Source organism: Bidens hawaiensis, unplaced genomic scaffold (genome assembly GCF_021521415.1).
Source record: "Bidens hawaiensis isolate Kalapana, Puna unplaced genomic scaffold, B.hawaiensis_p1.1 tig00047572_1, whole genome shotgun sequence".
NCBI lineage: Eukaryota > Viridiplantae > Streptophyta > Magnoliopsida > Asterales > Asteraceae > Bidens > Bidens hawaiensis.
Genome location: NW_027498511.1, coordinates 35,582 through 54,995, shown reverse-complemented (window position 1 = coordinate 54,995; position 19,414 = coordinate 35,582). Strand labels below are relative to the sequence as shown.

The 19,414-nt window shown below is 32.8% G+C and overlaps 2 protein-coding genes across 2 annotated transcripts; one reads left to right on the top strand and one right to left on the bottom strand.

The window, feature by feature from the left end:
• Window positions 1-10,710: 10,710 nt before the first annotated feature.
• Window positions 10,711-11,664, top strand: LOC143597104 (uncharacterized). Its single transcript, XM_077075698.1, has one exon. The coding sequence runs from the start codon at window positions 10,711-10,713 to the stop codon at window positions 11,662-11,664; it is 954 nt and encodes a 317-aa protein (XP_076931813.1).
• Window positions 11,665-12,213: 549 nt separating this feature from the next.
• Window positions 12,214-19,006, bottom strand: LOC143597103 (uncharacterized). The gene is made up of 18 exons (XM_077075697.1): window positions 18,092-19,006; window positions 17,986-18,012; window positions 17,865-17,891; window positions 17,729-17,755; window positions 17,632-17,658; window positions 17,498-17,524; window positions 17,361-17,387; window positions 17,235-17,261; window positions 17,111-17,137; window positions 16,973-16,999; window positions 16,854-16,880; window positions 16,759-16,776; window positions 16,622-16,648; window positions 15,941-16,093; window positions 14,245-14,351; window positions 13,838-14,016; window positions 13,653-13,722; window positions 12,214-12,838 (listed from the first exon to the last, which is right to left on the bottom strand). The coding sequence occupies exons 1-18, from the start codon at window positions 19,004-19,006 to the stop codon at window positions 12,214-12,216; spliced, it is 2,364 nt and encodes a 787-aa protein (XP_076931812.1).
• Window positions 19,007-19,414: the final 408 nt, after the last annotated feature.

The window sequence follows — 19,414 nt, the reverse complement described above, 5'->3', positions numbered from 1 at the left end:
AATTTGTAACCAAAACGAATAACACACGTAAAATGTTCAAAACAAAAATCTAAGACATTCAAAACAAATTTCTGACCAAAACGAATTACACATTGTACATTTGAAACGTACAAACAAAAATCTAAGACATTCAAAACAAAATTTTGACCAAAACGAATTACCATTTTACATTTAAAACATTCAGGCAAAAATGCACCTTATACATTTAAAAGCTTTGTAACTTTGAATTCATGTTTAGTTCAGAAATTGAAGTTGATATGAGGATTAATTGATGATTTCGACATGATTTAGATTAATTTACTTGCTTAATTTTGTATAAGAGTTCATCAATTTAACACTATGAATCATGTATTCAGGTGAAGTTCAAAAGTGATCTAATTTGACATCTTCAGATCCAGAAGTTTAGGTTTAAAATCAACGTAAATCGTGAACTGATCAAAATGATTCACGCAAACGATTAATTAGAACGGATTCAGAATTGATGAGATTTACAATTTTATCACCGCGTGTTTTTTGAAATCGATGGTGTAGGAAGTCGCGCATGTAATGCACGATAAGGGATTGTTGTATTGGACCTTTATATATATATATATATATATATATATATATATATAGAGAGAGAGAGAGAGCATAGGGTCTAGAGTGTATAAATGAAACTTTTTAACTACGAAGATGGTGTGTCACATATATACATATCTTTCAGTAAGTTCCTTGAAACCTTACAACCTTAGAACGCATTAGTTGGACTTGTATAAATAACGCAAACCAATTCAAGGTGTAAGTGATGAAGATCTGGAAGAAGATGAAGACTCCATTCTCTTGAAGAATGAAGACGCTAAAGCATGAAGATATTGAAGATGTGGATTGATTATAATAGGGGACTATTGAAACAGTAATATGATTAATCCGCGCAAGTCTAAGCAAGGGTGATTTCGTAATTAGTAGGAACTATGTTTATTATTGTATTAATTGCATACGTAAAGTATTGGGTCTAGGGTTCTATGACTTGGTAACTACCAAGATGATGTGTTAGATACGCACGTATCTTCGAATCAATGCCTTGAAACTAGGGGTGTGTTTTTTAACCGTACCCGAATAAGAAACCCAAATCGAAGCGACCCGATACCCAAATAACCCAATCCGAATTCACCCGAACCCGAGATAAAATATTCGGGTCGGCATTTGGGTTGAAATACCCAGATTTGGGTTGACCCGAATAACCCGAAGTATAATACATCGATGCATGTATCCCTAATTTTATATGGTAGTTTAGCGGTGAAGTAGCACAGTGATCTTATGTATTCTTGTTTGGTGGTTCTCAAGACTCCAATTAATATTGGATCTATCATATCCCAGTGTATTAATGACCATAAAGCATGCAGAGAATGTATCTTCAACTCAAAAACTTAAATAGTATAGTATTTAAACCAATATTTATTGAGCATGTTTCTTCAATCTACACAAGTATTAATCCACATGTTACAACGCTCCTTCATCCCGTCTAATGCATTCTTGTATGATAAATTTCATGTTTTGCTAAATAATATTTGCTATTGTTGAATATGACTGTAATATGGTTTTATAACGGCTCGGAATACGGTTTTTTAATTAAAAATTATGATATTGTTAAAGGTGGAATTTTTTTTAATTGGTTAAACCCGAAACCCAACCCGAATTTACCTGACCCGTATAACCCGAAACCCGAACAAACCGAACTTATTTGGGTCGGTTCTTGGGTCAATTTGTTTTGAGCTCAAACCCGAACAACCCGAAACCCGAATAAATAACCCGAAGAACACCCCTACTTGAAACGATGCAACATGTGAAGACATTAGTTGTACTTGCATAAACAGGGTAAACCAATTCAAAACTATTTTATTTCTTCAACTACCTTGTCTGTTTAATTTGGGATTCTCGGCAACAAGCAGAGATCCATACTACATTGGGCTTAGCAACCATGTTGTGATTGTGACATGTTAACATTGGAAAGAAACTTTTAAAAACCTGAGTTTTCATGCCTCACTGGATACAGTTTATTAAAATTTTAATTATCTATTTTTTTTTTCAGAAAATTATTCTTAAAGAAAACTAGGTTTAACACCTTTTCTGAAGACCTTTCGATTTTTTTGATAACTTTTAAGAGGTTGAATGAAAATTTACATGTTGATTATTACGCGGCTTAACTTTCTACAGAATGAATCAAAATACTTGTTAGAAACATTTATAAGAATATACATTATGGGGTGGCGCCCCTACCATCTCACCAAGCATATTAGTGTCCCACCATCACCATCACCATCACCATCAGGGGCGGACCCACTATTGTAGTGCGGGGGTCGTCGGACCCCTGTGAAAAAACTAGTTTTTAGTAGATTATATGCGTCAAAATCTCGATTGACCCCTATGAAATTATGGGATCGACCCCTGTGAATTTGTTGTTGATAGAACAAAGAGTATTTGAGATTATAAAAAGAAAGGAAAAGTGAAAGAAAGAAAAAGATATTTCCGACGGCAGAGACAAGAGCTGTGAAACATGTAAACATTTGAAGAAGACCTGATATTTATTTGAAATATGTTGGGCCTTTTTTTTAAATTAACTTACAGCTCAATGTTCCAAAATATTTGATTTTGATCCACAGAGATAAAATTCAATATTAATATAATTTAATAGTAGATATTTAGAAAATAATTCTAACCGATCATTTTTCTCTTTATTATTAATTTATATAAAACGTAGCACCCCAGTACAGAAGTTATGATATGATTTATTTATTTTCGTAATTTGTTTGTTTACCCATATAATTTATTATATGATAGTTTCTTATAGGCTATTAACAGTTTTATTGCATAGATAAATCCTTTACAGTTTTAAAAAAAATATTATTATTTATCAAATCATCTATATTAAAAGACGTCGACATTAGTTAGAAAGCATGTGGCGTAAGATTACTTGTATAAAGCAATATTAGTTATGCATTTTTAATGGCATTTAATGGACTATTTTTGGTTATATAATATTTTGTATGATTATATTTTTTAACTAGATTTAGATCCCGTGTGATGCACGAGAATCTCAAAAGAAATATAATTAAATTATAGAAATTAAAAAAACCTATATTTTATCAAATTAAATAGTTTAATAAGTTCAAATTATATTTTCGATGTAGTATTCATGCGAATATGTGATGCATTCTCACACAATTTCTTCATAATCACGAAAAGATGAACCTAATGATTTTATAAGCTGTAATTATATATTTTAATGGAATAGCAAATTCTAAAAGAGATGATAAGATATATCATTATAAATGACATAAAAATAGAACATATATAAAATTAGCATGATTAAAACACGTTTTTGCTACAGATTTGAAAGATATGGATGAAAACTCCATGAATCCATGGAGGTTAAATGAATACGTGAAAATAAAAGTATTATTCATTCATAATTTATTCTTGTTTTTATCTTCTTAGACCTATAAATATCGTTTATTAATTTTTCCACATTCATCTTCTACACTGAAAAGTTTTTATAAATTGATTTAATAAAAAAAAGATATATATGATTTCATTAAAGATATAAATATTTTTATTATACTAAAATAAATATCCACATATTTTAATTTCTATAATTTAGGTAATTAGTTATTTGATTAAATGATTAATTGATATGTTTTGATTACACTGACATAAATAAGATTCATTAAAAATAGAAAAATAGTTTTAGCGGGAAAATTTGGCTAAGAGTGAATCTCCCAGTGACATGTGTCCCAGTTATTTTATTTTATTAGAATAGGTAGATATAACCTGTCTCGAACAAATTTGACCTAATCAGAATGCCCAATCCGGACCGATAAAATTAGAGGCATTTACATATTTCCCCTTCCTAAACTTTGAAATTACATGTTTCCCCAAACCATGCTTAAAGAGCATTGTACATTTTGCATTAAAAACTTGTATTTTGGGGAAATATGTAATTTCCCTTGTTTAGGAAGGGGAAATATGTAAAAATCCCATAAAATTATATATTGATTTGACATGATCCGGACCAAAATGTTTTTTATATCGATAGTCAACCGGCCCAAAAAATTTAGACTCCTGTAAAAAAAAATTTATGGGACCGTCACTGATCACCATCAACATAAGGTATTAGCCCCATCGACGTTATCCCCTTAAGACACTCGTACACTTTCGTTTGTTGGGGTTCTCTTCTCTTCACCAATCGCATTCAAACACACACATTTATTATATATTTCTTATTTTCTTGAATATAATTATTAGTTAAATCACACGGCACTAGCTAAAGCACAATGGTCATATGAATTTGAATTAACAATTTTTAGGTTGCCTTCGAGCATTCCCGACCCATTCCATATATTTTTCCCTATAATTTAGCTAAAAAACACCATTCCATAATTTACCTATCATTTTTCAAAAATCTTCCGCATTCTATTCCCTATTTATATCCATAAATTTTTTTATTATTATTTATTCTCTTTTGTCTTGTTATATAGTATACTAGGATAAAGCCCATGTGATACACGGGCAGTTAAAAACAACAAAAAAGTTAAATTTAGTAATATACATGATAACATACGTTATAGATTCATAAGATATTAATAATGATAAACAAAATGTTACAATTCATAAATCTTTAAAAGCATCTTTGAATACAACATTAGATGTTAACTTAATTGTTTAATGATTTTCAAGTATTAATTATAAGTGAATTAAGAATATATCATTTACAAGTCAAGAAATCCAACACAATAACTACTTAAATGGAGTTGGTAAGCATCTTTAGTTTGAAACATGAGGTATTGGGTTTGAGACTTGTATCACACAATAATTCATTTTTTAAAATTTTACAAAGTGTTATCTTCATATGAAAATGGTTGTATTTGAAGAGAAACCGGGTCATGGGTTATAACATAACTAAACGGGTTCATGCTCCATATTGTGTTTAGAAGAAGAGATGATAAAATAGGAAACTGCTCACATGATATCTATATGGCATCATATATGGAATCCCAAGAATGAGCCATGTGGAAAAATCATATTGCTTTAATATATAGTTAGATCAGATTAGATTAGATAATGATTGAGAAATAGTGGATATATTATATGGTATGAATCAAAAGTGAGACTATATATTTAGGTTTTTATTTTAGTTACCATATAACTCATCCATATAGTAAGGAATTGATTGGAAAGGTGATTTTGATGGTTTTATCAAATTTTACCCTAAATTACATGTGTTTGACAACATTAGAGAATGGGCTACTGTAATGTATAGTATAATAAACCCCAAAATATCCAAAAAGATACTGTATTTGTTTTACTTCAAAATTGTATTATCAGTTATATTATAATTTTAATGTCTTTTGGATTACATCGAAACAGAAGGCAAGCGGGCAACAAGCTGCGCCGCTACTCCTTTTTGAATCGCAAAACCCAATCTTTTAAAAACTATATTTGCTGATCTTGAGTCATAACATTACTATGCATGACCCGCTGAACACGGGTAAGTAGCTCCACAGCTTCAGGCACGAGGAAACCAAAAGTGTCAAAAACAAAATGAATAAATACATGTTGGTTGTCAAGACACGCCTTTTCATGTTTTGCCACCTTACCTGAAGCAGCTTTTACTTCATAAATTTTAAACTGATCGTTCTCAAATTCAGAGAGCAAAAATTTGTGAAGAGAAATTGGAGGAGAAGACAGTTCAATTTTCTTCCATTTTTTTTTTTTTTTTTTGGAAAACAGAAAAGACAAAAGTGTCATGTAAAAACAAATTAAATTTTTAACATAATTTACTTAAAAAGAGTACTTTTCTAAAACAAAAAATGACAAATATATTTCTACTGGGAAAAGAGGTTCGAACCACTTCGTTGATCTATTGTTACATAATACGCAAATAATGGTGGCACAAAGCCTTTATATTGTACGAGTTTTGTCAATAATTTATGGTTGTTAATTGAGTAGATGCAAAATCATAACATGTGGCCCTTTCTTGTCTAAATCAAAACGTAAAATGTTGCATTGTTTTTGGAGTTAGGAGAATAGTTGGTTTTTATTGAAATTACTTCTATTTATAACATAAAGTAAGCTCTATTGGTTGTTTAACAACCTCTGCACTAGTAAGTTCTAAACCAGTAAGAGGTCTGAATGGGAAAGAGACCCTGAGCTAGTAAATGCTAAGTACGGCGATGTGATTGTAATTGTTGGTGGAGGAGGGGGTGATGGGCCGAGGAGGTTGTACGCGAGTGAAGCCAAGGATTATGAACACATGCGAATGGTCACCCGACATTCTTTTGAAGCTAATGGATTAGAGGCTTGATGACTGATTAGAATGTGCCATTTTTTGAACCAAACACACTCAATGCTAACTGATTCAGAGGTAGCCCTTTCGTGCAATTATTAAAATACTACCAAACAGCCCTAAGTCATCCATTTGATAATATTCCGTTGTTTTATTTTTTCTACAATTTAATTTATCTCACTAGACACTATATGATAAAAAGTATGTTTTCTAGGAAAAGAACCGAATTGAGTAATATTCATACGTAACAGAGAGAGAGAGAGAGAGAGAGAAACCTGGATTCCTTCAAAGGTACACGATTGATTTTAACCGGTCGCTGATTATAAGAAAGTAAGGTTGGTGGAAGCCTGAAACATTTCTTTCCATTTAATTTCGTTATCCAAAACCACTGCAACCAAACAAATTAAGTATTTCAAAAAAATCCCCACAATAATATTGATGAATAGTTAACAAATTGTCCATGGAAATTTTATGTCAAGTGAAGAAGTAACCCAACTGATAGACCCTTTGGTTGGGTTAAATTTCAAAATTAATTAGATTAGAGAGACAAGATCTGAGATGATTCGTTTAATTTTAATGCAAATACTGAAACACATGGAATTTAAATATGCAAACTTAACTTAGGAGTAAACCACTAGCAATCACTAGTCTTATTTTAAGGAAACAAGTATGCCACTAAACTACTAATGCATAATAACTGAATAAAACATGCAAAATTAAACATGTAATGAGAACGTACAACATAATCCAGTAGCTTAACGGGCTATCTGGTCAATCTCATGGGCCTACTATCTAGCCCATTTGGTTCAGAATGCTGGCCCATATCACCAACCATCATGAAATATAAAATCTTAGTTATAAAGAAGGAAGAGAAAATTATGCTTGGCCACCCTGTGTTTTATGCTCGGGAGACGTTCGAAGGTCCCAGCCCAATTTTTCGGGTATTGCACCCCTGTCGTTTTCCGATTGCCGATATGGGCCATTGCCGTTAGTTGACCGTCATTTGACCGTTTAATGTCAAGGGTAACTTAGTAATTGAATAATAATAATAATAATAGCAGCAGCAGCAAGTTAAACACTTTTATCAAATTTATGAAATTTGTTTAAGAGCATGTTTGGGATTGAATTTGAAAAATACTAATAGGTTGGCCAAATCTCCAGCGATTTACTTTTGAGAGGTGACTAAAATTGTTAACGATGTTAAGATCATTAATCCAATTAAGATTACAAAAATTACAATCCTAAATGCCTCTTTGTGGTAAAGACACCTTGATCCTAAAACTTGCAATATGAGTTCCGTGTTCCCTAACTTAATGCGCTCGACAAATCTTACCGGCCCATAATCTATATACTAAATCTTAAAACTTTATTCAATTTATAATGAAACAATATTAAAACTTATAGAGTAAGTTAATAGTAACACTAGTGACCAGTAGTGGCCCAACCTTTTTGATGGCCTAAAGCTAATTAAAATATATAGGGCTTTTTTTCAAAATTTATAATTTTTTGCTTACGATCATAACACGTCGAAATATGGTAAAATCAAGTAATAAGATTTTATATGGGTCATTTTAGCTACTCCGATTGAAAATCGACAACTACAAGATAAATAACTTAGTAGATCTAACGAAAGAGAAAAAATACGCCAATAATCAACTAAGCAGAATCTTGAGTCATGGAAATGAAACACTCATTTGTGTAAGATGGATGAAAACAATCAAACTTTTGAAACCTTGACCCGTGAATGTCTGTTGGTTATAAGTTGTGAGAATCGATGATGTATAACATAAAAAAGAAAATAGCAATAAACACTCTTAAAAAAACAATCAAAAATAACCAGCATGATAAAGTCTTTTCTTAATCAAATTAAGTATTCTAATCACATAGGGAATAAATGTTAGATTTATCTTACACGGTAATTAAAAAAAAAAAGAACAAAAATAAAAACCCACAAGGAAAATTGTTTATGAAGAGGATAAGAAAGATAAATTGGATGGGCAGTAAGAAAGTAAGATTCGAACACATGCCTCCATGGAACAAAAAGCAACAGGCATACCACTAGACTGCACATCAATAACTTACTAAAACAGCCAACTACATATCAATATGATGTTAGGTATAAAGTTTTTTGAGAAAATAGGCCTCAAAATTTTAGGGGCCTAAAGCTAGGGCTTTAGTTTTTCATTCTGTTGGGCCGGCCCTGCACTAGTCTCCTGATTAAAGTGATAAATTATAAATGAAAAAACTTAGAAGCAAGCATTCTACATAATCTCTTCAAGATGGAATATAAGTTAAGTGAAAGATGAGGTTAAATATAACTGTAGTCTGTAGGTTCAAGTTCAAATTACTCTAGTTAAATCATCCATTTGCTAACGTGTTAATGTTGCTTATTAGCTCTTAGTTACAAAGTTTATACTAGAATATTGTGATACACTATTGCCAAAGTTTATCCTAGATCATGTGGTCCTTTGTATTGCTTCAGTGATATAAACTTTATATATCTTAAACCTGAAAGTGAAATGCAATACACCTGATTCCTTCATGAACTAAAAACTAAACTTCGAATCCAATTATTTCTTATATCTTCTGAAAAGTATAATGCATGACAATTTTCATAAACTAACCTTATGAAATGAGTATCTAAAAGCATATATATATGAGGTTAAAAGACTAACCATGTTAACATCATAATTGAGCTTGATAAGTACGCCCTTTGAAAGAGTGTAGTATGCTTCCTCTTTTGTGGGAAATATCACATCTTTTTGCGGTGTATTCATCATTTCTTTGTTTGAGTAATACAGAAATTGTTTATAATCACTTGGCAGTAGATTATCCCATTCTACGTTTGATCCTGGGAGATTCTTCACTTCTGACTTTTTTATTTCATTTTTTTCCTGAAATTGCAAAACGTATAAACTTTATTGACTAAAGGAAAAAAAAACATATTCATGTTTAACTAAGATATAATGCTCAAAGGTATAAAATTAAACAATACAAAAATTTGTTGAACTTAATGTTTCACAAGAACGGTCATCCGGCTAATATCTGGACGACCGCTAACTTGACCATAAACGATTCAACTTTGAAAGTTTTTTGTTAACACCGTTGCCTAGAATATTTTTTTTTTAAAATAGTGTATATTTAAGGTTTCTAATCACTTGGGGGGGGGGGGGGGGGCTGACTTTACTTTTTAATCACAAATGGGGTAGTTGCTGTTAATAGTGGCGAATAAGGGTTTTGGTATAGGGGTGTAAGAGAATGTAAGAGGGTTGTCAAGTGAGAGAATCTTATTTGCATCTGATAGTGGCGAATAAGGTTAATTGCGTTTGATAGTGGCGAGTAAGAATGAGGTCACGTGACCAGCTACTACTTGCCCTTAGTAATGGCAAATAACGTTAATTTCACTTGATATTGGCGATTAAGGGCATATGATCTGCCAAGATCAGCTTCTTACGCAGTTTGTTATTAAAAGAAGTTGTTGGTTATATTAAATGAAGTTGTTGAAAGATTAAATGAAGGTTGTTGGAGAATTAATAAAAGTTGTTGGTTTATGTTGCCTGATAAAGTTATTCTTTCTAACAAACGTAAATCAAATTTCATACTCTCCAACCCAACAAAAGAAAAATGTTTAATCCTATTTTTGTTAAGTTATTTTGGGATGGTAATGTATCAAACGAAAATGGCATTATTTCGTGTGATGAGTCCACCAGAAACACTATCCTTATTATTCAACGGAAGATTTCGTATGAAGAATTTGTGGATTTGATTTATCAGCATCTTCAAGTTCATAAAGAATTTTACAAGCTTACTTTGAAGTTATATTACACTTATTTAGGCATTAACGAATCAACAAAGATTTTCAACGACCATAGCCTAAACGTGTTTTATTTCTTAGCTTCAGTCGAGGGTAATTTTCGCCCTAATGTTCATGTTATTATCAAGCCAAGAATTTCCATCCAGCAAACCAGTTGTACGGACATGCTTTGTGGGTTATCGACGGTAATCGAGGCTCCCCAACAGTCAATCTATCCGTATGAAGGGTTTGCGAACCCACTTGTAGTTGGTCCATCCACCAGTTTTCATGAAATGGCTGACGCTGAGGATCAGTCGAAATCAGAAGTTGAGTCATGTAGTAGTCAAGAATCTGAAGCAGACCCGTCATCCGTGGAAACTACCGATGATGAAGATGAAATTATACCACAATATTACTCCACCAATATACAAGAATCCTCACATGGAAACGTTAATTATTCTTATGATCATGAGGAGTTAAGAGCTTTTGAAGCCCTGATTTTGATGAAGATGATGACCAAGATATGGAGGTATGGAACAAAAATGTTCCTTACTTAGTGTGTGTGGGTATGTACTTTGAAAACAAAGCTGATGTAATGCTTGGCGTTCGGGAATGGAATATCAAATGTGGCAAGGAGTTGTATGTTGTTGAAAGCAAACGCGATAAATGGAGAGCAAAATGCTACTCAAGAAATCCAAAATGCAACAACAATTTTAGGAGCGACCCACCATGTAATTGGTATGTTTACGCCGTTAAGAAGAAAAATGACAACATGTGGCAAATTACTAGATGGGTTGATTCACACAACTGCTATGGGACGGTAGTTGGAAACAACAATAGAAGCTTGAAATCTAGAGACATTGCAACACGTATCGTCCACAACATGCGTGAAGACATTTCATATCCCATAAAACAGATTCGAGCATTTATAAAAGATCAGTTTCACGTCGATATCTCTTATAGCAAGGCATGGCGAGCTCGAAAAGAGGCGATAGAGAGGATTTACGGTTCATGGGAGAGTAATTTCCGAGAATTACCGCAATACATTGCAGCATTACAAGCGGCTAACCCTGGTACTGTTGTTGAATGGTTACATGCTCCAGCCAGATCATCCGAGTGCCATACTTTTACATATGTTTTTTGGGTGTTTGGGCCCTCAATTAAAACATTTCTACATTGCATGCCGGTTATATCGGTTGACGGTACTTATTTGAAGGGATCATATAGGGGCAAAATGTTAATAGCTGTCACCAAAAATGCAAACAAATACGTTGTGCCTATTGCCTTCGCAATAGTTGATGAGGAAACGGTAGAAAGCTGGACATGGTTCTTTACACAACTGTGGGTGCACATCGCAGTGCATCGGGGAAAAAAGTTGTGTGTTATTTCCGATAGACACAAAGGTATTATTAATGCCCTAAAAAACCTTCAGGTTTGGAGTGAAAATTCGGTGCACCAATTTTGTTTAAGACACATTCGAAGCAACTTAATGCAAAAGTTTAAGGTGTCTAGGTTAAAAAAACTTTGTTGGATTATTGGAATTGGCTGAAACATACCAAATTGTCTTAAAACCCTACTAGGAATGTGGGGTTCGACAACGTGCCAACATATGAGATAAGTTTCACTCCTCCAAGACTCTTGACCGTTTCTACAAATTTCAAGAAGATTTTGTAGAATATTGTCATACGGGCACCAAAAATATTGAAACTCGGATAAAGAATGAAGCATTGACCGGTAGACGCCCACAACGTGCGAGGGGTTGTGACGACGCGATAGCGGACCACGCCATCTTTGTACAAAAACACAGGTTAGTGAATTTTTTTAAACATATATAATACATTTCAACATATTTTATAAAATAAATTATCAAATAATAATATATACCGTGAACCATAAGGTCTACTCCAGTCAATTTCATAAAATGTTTTTGGAACTATTGAGGGAAATCTTTCCCAAGCCCAAAACTGTAACAGTAGCATAGCACCGCCAATCTCTGTCGACTTAGGATCAACGGCTTTACAAAGATTTCTGTATAAAACTGCAAGAACGGCACTTCCCCAACTAATCTGACCGCATTGATTTAAATCGTTTATGTGATTTAAAAATTTGACGTGGACAAAGTTGTTAGCGGATTCGCAAAATAATGTTCAACCGATATAAGTAAAACTATTGCTTTTGCTCGTTGCATACATTGAAGTTCGGTGGCATTATCAAGAAGTTGAGTCTCCTCAATGGCGTCCATAACAAACGTCATGTTTATTCTTTGCGAACTTATTTCTTCACCGGTGATTTCTATACCTGCCAATTCTTGAAAACTTGTTATAATTTCATCATTTGACCATTTTCTTTCATTACCACACAATACTGTACCCTCGACCCGTAAACCAAACAAAATTGCCACATCTTGTAAGGTTATAGTTACTTCTCCGAATGGCATATGAAACGTGTGTGCTTCAAGACGCCATCTTTCAACTAATGTGGATATTAAAGCATTGTCAACCCTCCGTGTCTCACATTGAAAAATGCCCTCGAAGCCAGCCTCACGTATATAATGCATAACATTTTCAGATAGTGGATGTTTACGAAGGTAAGACCACAATTTCTCATCACACCTTCTCAACCTAAGTACACCCTCATCTTTCAAATTCTCTTGTTGATAAAATGCATAACCAGCTCTATGATTATTTCTTAGAAACAACAAATCATTGACCAAAGGACCGGACCTGAAATGTCGTACCATTTTTTAACGTGAACAATAACAAATAATATTGAAGATGATGAAGGTATGGTGATGAAGTTATTTGAGAAATGACTTCGGATGACGAATGTATAAGAGTTTTTTTTTAAGAGTTTTTTATTCATCATGTTTGGATTTTATGGATGTATATATCGGACTCTGCAAACAATACAAGCTTTGTAGTTGTGTTGTCTATCAACATTGTCTTTCATTTTCAAGATATTCCCTGCAAAGTTTATACCTTTTTCTATTTTTTAATTTATTTTCATAATTTTAACATGTGAAGACAATGTAGGTTTTATTCGTACATCATAGGCCCTTAATCGTCAATATCAAGTGAAATTAACGTTATTCGCCATTACTAAGGGCAAGTAGTAGCTGGTCACGTGACCTCATTCTTACTCGCCACTATCAAACGCAATTAACCTTATTCGCCACTATCAGATGCAAATAAGATTCTCTCACCTGACAACTCTCTTACATTCTCTTACACACCTATACCAAAACCCTTATTCGCCGCTATTAACAGCATCTACCCCATTTGTGATTAAAAAATAAAGTCAGCCCCGCAAGTGATTAAAACCTTAAATATACACTATTTTTAAAAAAAATTCTGTTGCCTAACCTCTATCCTGACCGCCATTTAAAACGGAGTGGGATTGGATGTTAAAGTGTGTAGCCCAAAAAGGTACATGTGTACTTCTTTTGATTTTTTCTTCTAAATCTTTCTATCACTATACAAAGTGTAAAGAAAGCCCATAAAATTCAGTTAAAGATCACAATTATTCAAGTATATATACCTTCTGTATTGGCAGGAAGTGGATGCCTTCAAACAAGAGATAAGACCTAGAACCAAAAGGTCTGTCCAGCCTAAGAAAAGTAACTTCAAAATCAACAATTCTTTTGAAATTGGCTGTTTGGAAGAGTTCAAACATCCACCATCCGCCGTTCTCCATCTTACTAGGATATGAAATATATGATTTACTTTTGTAGTTTAGTGTGTATATCAGACTAAACGCGGCATTATTATCCTCCAAACCAGGATAAGAATCAGGTTTGCATACTAGGTATACTGCATATGAGACATCAGATGATAGAAACTGTGTTCCTATCTTGACTTGCATTTCATGATTTGGTAAAAGAACCTTTGCTACCTTAGAGAACCTGAGCATGTTAGACAACATACAACTATATCACTATTTCATAAATAATAAATACACACTGCCATGTTTCTTATAAAATGAGTGAATTTGCTTGTACAAAACTATTGGAAAAGAATAATATTCTTTTATTTTTTTTATTTTTTCAAAGTAGTTAACTACTTTGTATCTTATCAAACTTATGGGATCATGACATAATATTTTGTGAAGCAAACAGTAGAGAGATAATTACCGAGAATTAGGTTGATGTCGTACTGTACATCTCTCATGATCTAGAGAGACAAACTTGACTGCTGATATCATTTCTTGAGTCTTTCCATCGTCATTTATTGAAATCCACTATGAAAAACACAATTTATTATGAACCAATTATTAGTTATTCAATAGTTACCAATTTAATTTTAATACAATATGAACCACAATGCTTCTCTAATGTATAAATCAAAAGATTCGGTTGAATAATAATGTAGGGAAGATATATATATATATATGATGCTTCTTGTAAGAAGTGACTTGCCAAAAGCTTTATTAACTATAAAATGGGGGAATGTACGCTACATCTTGATCGAAACGGGTATTGCTCTCTTTGATATATATTAAAATGTTGAACAAAAAGATTCACTTGAACAAATGTGTGGACAAGATGATGTTTCTAGTGTGGGCAATATGATACTTCTAATAAGAAGTTCCGTGATAAAAGTTTTATTTACTATGTAATGATTGATTCAACATGTCTTCTTAGATCGTTAACTCGACATCAAATGAAAATGAGTTGAGCTCATCTCTATATACCCTGGACCTATATTTATACTAATTACCAAAATAACCTAATCCTAACATGATACTAAGTCTATTAAAGCAATAAAAAACAAACCCGATAACCCTTACTAATATAATAAACTAAACGTTTAAATTCAAACTGTAACCAACTTTCTCTTTCTCTCTTAATCTCTAAATTTGTTCTCTTTATCACACGTACATGAACTTATTCAGGACTAGCTCCTAAGAATAAGTTTGTTTCTACTACGAATATGTATCATCCACATGCAATGCTATATTTTATAAGCTAGTGGAACATGATATATATGCTTGTATTTCTAAATATATGGAAAATCATTGTCATACCCGCTTTAGATTATTTGTGTTTTAACGGCTTAAATACACCAAACACCTCACTTGAGGTTCGAACTCTCACCATTTTTGGCTAGGGAAACCACCAATTAATCACCTAATTGGTGGTTATGACTCCAAGATCAGCAAATATAGTTTTTAAAATATTGGGTTTTGCGATTCAAAAAGGGGTAGCGGCGCAACTTGTTGCCCGCTTGCCTTCTGTTTCGATGTAATCCAATAAACAATTAATATTCACAAAAAAAATAAAATAAAATTTAAAAATCATATGGGTTGATTTGGGTCATAGGTTTTAATCACCTAATACCACATATGAGCTTCTAATGTTGAATGCAGTACATCTATGAATTCGAATTTTATGATAATTAATTAATTGGATGTTATGCATTCGTATAAAAATACTATACTATTGCAAAATAATAAACAACTAATTTCTAAATTAAAAAGTTAAATACACCAATGTTAGTTTCTGAAAATAAATAATAAAATAAATAAGAGAAAGAAAGAAAGTTGTCCTTTTTGTAATAAAAAAGTTGTCCTACAAAAGGTTCCTGTTTAATCAATGTTTTTTTAAGGTTATCCTTTGAACGCGTTTCTTGATTAATCTACGTTTGATTGTTGTTATTCTTTAAACACGTGTTTAATTTAGGCTCTTGCGTTTTTTTTTTCGATTCATGAGAGTTAAAGATTATTATATCTTTGTAATGTTTTTCTAGATTGTATGAGTGCATGTCCATATGGGCTTTAATCATAACTAGAGCACGAAAAACTAAAAATATGAAAGGAAAATAACTTACCACTTTGCCATTATCGACTAAGATTCCCCTTGAGAGATGCGAATAAATCCGATCACCGTAAATCTGATCGCCGACAATATTGTATGAAAGAGGAGTATCTGGCAAGTCATATATGGCTTTCATGACTTCATAGTCTATCCGTGATTCACCAATCTCATGGAAATAAAGGTCAACTCGTTTAGTAATGTAAATACCGAAAACCATATTCAAATTAAAAAAAATAATAAAGCAAAAAAACACTTTAGTAATACCATACTCAAACTAAAACTAACAAATTAAATGCTCGTTTTTATTATTTATTTTTTTTATTAATATTAACATATGAAAAAAGTAATGACACTTTAAAAATCATGAGTGAAGTTGATTTAATAATAAAGCTAAAAGAATTATACAGCTAAAGATGAGGATCAAAAGTGTAAGCGGCTTTTAAATAACAAAAACATGGGTAAAAAGGATAAGACAAAATTGTAATTAAAAGATACAATAAACTATTAACTATTAATAAGATGCGTTTAAGTCTTGTATAGTAAGCACTAATAGTTATATTATATTACTTAATTAGAACTTAATACTTAAGATGCCATTATGTTATGCATACGTTATGATATAGTAAGTTAAATACACATATTAAGTTGGTTGATTTGTCTAGTTATTTTGATGAACTTCATAAACAAAGCATACCTCCAATTCCAATGCTCCCACAAGTTTCTGTACCACCAAATAAAAACTCAGAAAAGGTCTATAAAAATCATTCTAGTTGCATTAACATATAATGTCATAAAGTAACCTTTATTATATTAAAATAAACTAGGACTTACCTGCAACTTCCAGGCTTCCTAAAGTTTCAACAGGAATTAATTTAGTATAGAAACAATGAAGTAGTATTCACATAATTATCAACAAAAGTAAACACCTGCAATTTCAATGTTTCCTCAAATTCCTGTACCTCCGAACAGATATTTAGAAAAGTGGATGAGTTGATCATGCATTTACACAAAGAAACCTCTTTAACTGTCAACAATTTGAACTTACATGCTGCTGCAATGCTTCCACAAGTTTCTGTAACTCCATACAAAGTTTCACCAAAGTTTATGAGTATAATCCAGTTCATTTATAATATAAGGATCTGGATACAAAATCACGTTTCATGTTCAGAAAATTAGAACTTACGCGCAATCCTAATGCTTCTTCAAGTTCCTGATATCAAACCATTTTTGAAAGAAAAATATGGGTTCAATCTAGAACATAATAATCAAACAAAAGAAACACGTATTTTGGAAGGAATTCAACTTACTTGCATTTCACGAGCCTCCTCAAATTGCTTAATTCAACATCAAATAAAAGTTTGAAGAGTGTGTGAGATCATTTGCATATATGCACACTAAGTAATGTCATAATTTTCGAACAAGTTTGCGATTACCTGAACTTGCAATGTTTCTACAAGTTTCTGTATCATCAAGAAAATCATCAGTAAAGGTCTGGGAGCTCATGCTTCATAGTTAAGTTTACATTGGTACAAAGTAACCTCTTGTTAATTTTTGACAAGTATGTACTTACATGCAACCCCAAGGCCTCTTCAAGTTCCTAACAGACATCAAATGAAATTTCAAGTAAGCGTATGAGTTCAAGCCAGTTAATTTAGCGCATATAAGCACAAAGTAATATTTTAATTTTGAGAAACTCGAACTTACTTGCACTTCTCTCGCCTCCTCAAATTGCTTCACCGCCAGAGAAAATTTTAGCATAATGTACCAGATCATTTATTATGTTTCCACAACGTGAACTTACCTGAATTTGCAATGTTACCACAAGTTTCTGTACAACCAAGTAATTTATCAGAAAAGGGTAGGAGGTTGATATATGTGGTTTAATTTAGTTTAGTTAGACACCAAGGTCACTTGATGTCCACTAAACTTGTACTTACTTTCAGTTCCATTGCTTCTTCAACTTCCTATACCATCAGCCAATTTTTAAAAGTATATGAGTCTAATATTGATAAAGTAAATTTAGCATATATGCAAACAAAGGAACCTCTTTAATCTTACTAGCAATTCAGGTGCTTCCTCCATTTCCTGTACATCCAAATAGTCAATTAAAAATTTGCAAACAAAAACATGCATTTAATTGGTTAAAGTTGAAATTCTAACTTACTAGAAGTTTCAATGCTTCCTGAAGCTTTCTTAACACCAAACCAGTTGAGGGCCTTCGTCTCCGATCATCATTCAAGCATTGAAATGCAATCTCTGAAAAGACTTTCAGGGAATCCGAGTTCATGTAGTTCTTCAGATCACGATCGATAATAAGATTTAATTTCCCTTCCTCATAGTAACGTTGGGCTAACGAGGCTAGAAATCGTTCTTCACTGTTTACATTTACGAAGCACAACCTCCCACATAGAACTTCAAACAATACTACTCCAAATGAATAAACATCAGACTCTTTAGTGAGGATCCCTGTACGGATATATGCTGGATCACAGTAACCATGTGTTCCGGAAGCATTAGTAATAAGATAAGTGTCATTCTCATTGGCACGGCCTATTTTCGAAAGCCCAAAATCCGCAATCATAGCTTTCCAGTTGTGATCTAATAGAATGTTTGCACTTTTAATATCTCTATGGATAACTCTTTGGTTCTTCGCAACATGGTTATGGAGATGATCCAAACCATGTGCTGCATCAATGCATATATTGATTCTTTGCATCCAAGTGAGCGGACACTTGGTTTTAGTCTGTTTTAGGTAACTGTCCAGACTTCCACGGTCTGCATACTCATAAACAAGGAACTTTTCATTGAGTTCTTCGCAGAAGCCGACAAGTGAAACAAGATTTTTATGTTTATAACGAGAAAGCAACTGAATCTCGGTTAAAAACTCTTTAATCCCCTGTCCATAATCAGCTTGTAGTCGCTTAACCGCAACGTTGGTAAGTTCACCAGAAAGTGAGAGTTGTCCTCTATAAACCGGACCATATCCACCTCTTCCTATCAGGGTTGTGAAGTTTTCAGTGGCTTGTTTAATATCTTGAAAGGGTATTATGAGGCTCTTTGAATCTTCAATCAATGACATATTTTGGGAATATTAATAAGAACTGGTCAAGAGTGAAAAGACCAAATAGATGATCCTAAGAAAGGCACGCCAAAATGATAGTGACTTGAAGACAATAGAGTATATATACTCAAACCAACTGCCGCCTAAGCTGCTATTTACCCGCCTAAAACCGTACCTATTGTACGTTATTCCAGGACTGTTAATAATAACAAGAATTCAAGAAGCAGTGTGAATGTGATGGAAGAGAAAGAGCGGGACTCACCAGTAATAATAATAATAATATTGTTACAGATCGACGGGAGAGATGCTAGTGGGGATCTAGAGAGAAAATTTATCGATAAAAAATAAATTACAGGGAATCCAACATGTCTGACGGACATAAAGAGAGAGTTAAGGAGATTTTGAGGCGAGTAATCATGTGGTTAT